Raw genomic sequence first — 5482 nt, forward strand, 5'->3', positions numbered from 1 at the left:
GATTTTGGTATTGACCATTTGGTGATGTCCATGTGTAGAGTCATCTTTTGTGTTGTTGGAAAAGGGTGTTTCCTATTACCAGAGTGTTCTCTTGACAAAACTCTGTTAGCCTTTGTCCTCTTCATCTTGTACTCTAAGACCAAAATTGCCTGTTGCTCCAGTTATCTCTCGACTTCCTAAATAGTCCATTTACCTAATACATAAAGAAACAAACTAACGAACTCCCTTAATTGCTGGTTCCTTGTAAGATGTTACCAATATCCTCTGTTTTATCATGATACATACATTACCAGGTTATCTATATTTCTATATTAAAAATAAAATGCAGACAAACTTCCTGTGATATGATCAGGGCTTAATACATCCTAAAACCGAAGTAAAGCTAATACTATTTCAACTGGATACATTTTAACAGTTACAGAGATGGTTAATATCATAATATGAATCTTAAAGATCAAAATGTTTTAAAGATCAGTTCAAATATTACTTAAAATTTTCTTATTGCTAAACTTTGCTCATTGTTATAAAACAAGAATTATTGCACATAAATATTTTATAATCTGCATTTTATCTAATAAATCATGCAAGATGGCTGAACATTCAGCCCCTATGCAATCAACATGAACCCAACAAACCTAGTTCTATGAACAATGTCTAATAAGCATAGTGCTTAATGAAATTTGGTTATTAGAATTTATATCAGGAAAGAAAATCTGTAGTAGTTTATTGATTTTACTTGATCACTAATGCGCTAGAAGTCTCTTAAATATCTCTAAATTTTTACATGACACAAATGCATAATAATTACAGCTGTGAGGCCTCTCTTGGTCATTCATTATTTTTATTCATTAAAACAGTTTCTATCATGATAATATCCTTTGGGGTTTGGAATCTAATGGAGAATAAAATCTTGAAAAAGTTAAGTTTTCAGAGTCAAATTCATAAGAACAATGTATTAAGAATGGAAAATTAAATCTAGGGTACAGAAAATGGACCCAGAGGGCAAACTAGGGAGGAACTGCCCCTTTTGGCACTGTTAGCCATACCTCACTCCAGCTTTCTTTCATCTTGCATTTCTATGCCCCATTGCATCATCATAGTTATCCAGACACTGTACCAAAGCAAACTGACAACCCTGTGTGGGTTGCCTAATTACAGTAACCTGAGATTCAGCCACTTGGCAGCCAATTTTCCCCTTATGAAGGAAGGGCTACTAATGATTTGTATCATCATAATTATTAATACCTCAAAGGCAACCCCACCCAGAAATGCTGAGAACTGGTGGGACAGGACATGGGAGGTGCCAGTGTGTACCTTTAAATACCTATCATCACAGCACAGGCTCCCCTCTCTGCAGGCAGCTCTGAAGAGTTGTCAGCCTCTTCATTCTCTCTCTTGTACACCAGAGTCTGGTCTTTGTATTTAACTTCTGTTCACCCATCTGGAAGATTCTGGACAGGACCATGAGTGATGATGAGCTGTCTGCCTTGGTGGTGGATAATGGGTCAGGGATGTGCAAGGCAGGCTTTGGTGGTGACGACGCCCCCAGGGCTGTGTTCCCTTCCATGGTGGGGCGTCCCCGGCACCAGGGGGTCATGGTAGGCATGGGCCAGAAGGACTGCTATGTGGGGGATGAGGCCCAGAGCAAGAGAGGCATCCTGACCCTGAAGTACCCCATTGAGCATGGAGTGGTCACCAACTGGGATGACATGGAGAAGATCTGGCACCACACCTTCTACAACGAGCTCCGCGTGGCTCCAGACGAGCATCCCATCCTCCTCACCGAGGCGCCCCTCAACCCCAAGATCAACCGGGAGAAGATGACTCAGATCATGTTCGAGGCTTTCAACACACCTGCCATGTACGTGGCCATCCAGGCCGTGCTGTCCCTCTATGCCTCAGGCCGGACCACCGGCATCGTGATGGATTCCGGGGATGGGGTCACTCACACTGTGCCCATCTATGAAGGCTATGCCCTGCCTCATGCCATTCTACGTCTGGACCTGGCCGGCAGAGACCTGACCGATTACCTCATGAAGATCCTGACAGAACGAGGCTACAGCTTCACCACCACGGCCGAGCGGGAGATTGTTCGTGACGTCAAAGAGAAGCTGTGTTATGTGGCCCTAGACTTTGAGCAAGAGATGGTCAGCACTGCAGCATCCTCCTTCCTGGAGAGAAGCTACGAGCTTCCCGACGGGCAGGTGATCACTATTGGGAATGAGCGCTTTCGATGTCCAGAAGCCATTTTCCAGCCTTCCTTTCTGGGCATTGAGTCCAGTGGAATCCACGAGACAACCTTCAACTCTATTATGAAGTGCGATGTGGATATTCGCAAGGATCTGTATGCCAACACCGTGCTGTCTGGAGGCAGCACTATGTACCCTGGCATTGCTGACCGGATGCAGAAGGAAATTGTAGCCCTGGCACCCAGCACCATGAAAATCAAGATCATCGCTCCCCCAGAGCGGAAGTATTCCGTTTGGATTGGGGGCTCCATTCTGGCCAGCCTGTCCACGTTCCAGCAAATGTGGGTCAGTAAGCAGGAGTACGATGAGGCTGGTCCTCCCATCGTCCACAGGAAGTGTTTCTGACTGGGCTTCCATGCTAATGCACTGGCATTGTCCCCAAGTTCTAGATCATGGCGATAGTACTGCTTTTATCCACTCCCAATTGAGTCAAGGTAAATTTCCATTCTTGCTAGTGTGTAAACTAGCAAACTCATCTCCATCCAAGCATTGTGGGCTCCCGCCCAGCTAATGATATTTGACCTCTATCAACTTCTGGATAATTCTGATATTCTATTCTATTTTCTTTACCATTAGGGGTCAAAGAAATATAGACTTGCTTACATGAAAATAAATGACAAGGAGTAAAGTGAGAAATGTCCTTCCAGAACAGATAACTAGAATTTTCAATCTTTAAATACTAGTTCTTGCTTTAAATATTTAACAATAGCAAGCTGAACAACCTGTAAAAAAAAAATGTGTATGTATTTAGCAAACATGCCTTATTAGTTAGAATTTTGGTTTGTTTTGCTTCTTTGTATAGGGATAGTAAATTATATGGGTCAATGATATTCATATATTTATAAGCACTGAGGAAATAGAATAATCTATCTTAAAATATACTGATAAATCTGGCTATCTGAACAGCTAATGTGAATTTCTTAATTCCCCAACAGTCACCATTTTGGTAACTCCTTATTTTGTTTCCCTTATTAAATAAGCATAATGGAACAGCAGCATTCCATTAATATTTATAAAGTTTATAAATCAACTGAACTTTTAGCTCAGAGTAGAGTTCTGCTGATCAAATGTGTATTCTAATATCTGACTTATCAAACTTCATTATACTTGTAAAACAGCAAAACTGTTACAGATAAGGCCTAACTTTCAAAATAGAGAGGAAAATTGTAATATCAATTTAATTAACATCATTATGCTACAGTTTGACAAAAATAATTTTATTTCCATTGCTTAGCATAATAGCATGTTGAGTTATTTCTATAGATCATGATTTTGAATATTTCTCTTATCAAGGATTTCACTGTGGAAAAACATATCTGCAGCATTTTTGTAAACTACAAATTCTAATACCAGTATAATAATCTCAATTTTATTATTGGAAGATTTTAGAATAATTCTATTTTCTTATCTCCAGTAACAGGCAATATCTCTTTATGTGAAGTGTCTCTAAGATATCAACATCTTACAAAGCATTTGTGTATCTTCCTACGTTCTCTAAACATTTTTAAGGAATTCAGTGGTGATTTTCAACCAGTTTTAAATACTAGCACATTTACTGCAATCTATTCTGTGACTTCTCATTAAGTGAATATCAGAGATATTTGTATTTTTCAGGGTTTTTCTCTGAAATTTTAGAATTTTGGGGGGGAGTTGCTTATTAAGCCATTATCACAGTCTCAAGAAAAAGGAATTTTCTTCTCTTTTCCTTTGGTTTGGGAAGCTTATACTTGTGTTTTAAATGTCTAAATTGGAGTCTTTAAGCTTTCTTTCCCTTAAAAAATTTTCCCTTCAATATTTCCTTTAATCTGAGAATAGTTTTTAATTCATTTAACCAAAATTAACCTCCAAAGCCACTTTAGTTTAGAAGAATTGAGTTTCCTTTCTTCTTTAATTTTAAATAAATGAAAATTAATTCACACCTACATTTCCTGTTTTTTCTCCTCAATTCTTCCCAAAGAAATGTAGGATGATCCAGAGAGGAACACTTTTTTAAAAATTTATTTATTTTTTTAATGGAAGGATAATTGCTTTACAGAATTTTGTTATTCTCTGCCAAATATCAACATGAATCAGCCACAGGTATACGTATATCCCCTCCCTCTGAACCTCCCTCCCATCTTCCTCCCCATCCCACCCCTCTAGATTGTCACAGAGCCCCTCTTTGGGTTCCTTGAATCATACAGAAAATTCCCATTAGCTATTTATTTTACATATGGTAACGTAAGTTTCCATGTTACTCTCTCCATACAGAGAGGATCACTTTTTATACATGTAACCTATTCATTCATATAATTTTATACCTCATACATTTGACCGTGTAGACATTAAAAGGAAATTAAAATTTTTAAAAAGGAAAGGGCTAGTAGATAAGGTTATAAATTCCTTGTAGTCTGCATTAAAAAGTTAAGTTTTAGTGGATGAACCGGTCTTCAGGTAATTAGTAGGCAGAGTTAATAGCAATAATAATAATAGCTTGAATTTATACACTGCAACACTTCCCATTTGCAGAGTGGTTCTCAAAAACATTGACCTACATTCTCAATTACTGGAAAAAACGTATCTCCCTGTTCACAGTCAATTTCTAGGACACGTAAAGTATACCTCTCAGAGAGAGAACTATTGAGCCCTGGATCATTAGCCGAAAATATGAATTCCATAATGCAAATAAATTTAAGCCTGAGGTCTTTGGATATTCCATTCATCAGCACTGACTGACTGAAGGATGAATTCAGTGAGGAAACACTTACAACTTTAAATTTTAGAATCAATGTCATCTTTTCAGGTAATGTAATTGGCTTGTTATTCACCAGTGGTTCACCAGATGGCACAGCACTGAGAGGGGCTTCACAGATGAATTTCACACCATTGTAAGTGATTCCCACCCTTTCCTGATGAACCATGCTGAGCAGCAATCTAGGACTGGGGTTGCACCTCAGCCTCCTTAAAACTGTTATTTCCTGACCACAGGTAATATTCTTCTGAAAGTGCACATGATACAAAGCCAATACCTACACTTCTTACCTAACTTTCAGATGTGCTTTTTTTTTTTTTAACAGTAAGATAAAGTCATGCTAGACCACGGATTGAGCCTTAACATTCACAATTCTGTTATGGAGAAGATGGAACTAAATATTACATTTTCCAGATAATCAAAAGAGTAATCTTTTGACATGTCAAGAGCCTTACACCATTGATTCACTCATTTTGTAGCTGTAAATTCCATGGGGTTGCAA

General features: G+C 38.5%; 1 protein-coding gene across 2 annotated transcripts; it reads left to right on the forward strand.

Annotated features, from left to right (window-relative positions):
* Positions 1 to 1463: 1463 nt before the first annotated feature.
* Positions 1464 to 2594, forward strand: ACTBL2 (actin beta like 2). Of its 2 annotated transcripts, XM_068990517.1 has the most exons (2): positions 1464 to 1592; positions 1719 to 2594. In XM_068990517.1, the coding sequence occupies exons 1-2, from the start codon at positions 1464 to 1466 to the stop codon at positions 2592 to 2594; spliced, it is 1005 nt and encodes a 334-aa protein (XP_068846618.1). The 2 variants fall into 2 exon arrangements, with proteins under 2 accessions (XP_068846618.1, XP_068846617.1); XM_068990516.1 differs by having other exon boundaries at positions 1464 to 2594.
* Positions 2595 to 5482: the final 2888 nt, after the last annotated feature.

This window comes from Capricornis sumatraensis, chromosome 18, assembly GCF_032405125.1.
Source record: "Capricornis sumatraensis isolate serow.1 chromosome 18, serow.2, whole genome shotgun sequence".
Lineage (NCBI taxonomy): Eukaryota > Metazoa > Chordata > Mammalia > Artiodactyla > Bovidae > Capricornis > Capricornis sumatraensis.

Excerpts from the sequence above, each read along its gene's own strand:
- ACTBL2 (XM_068990516.1), top strand. The coding sequence starts at position 1,464 with ATGAGTGATGATGAGCTGTCTGCCTTGGTGGTGGATAATGGGTCAGGG.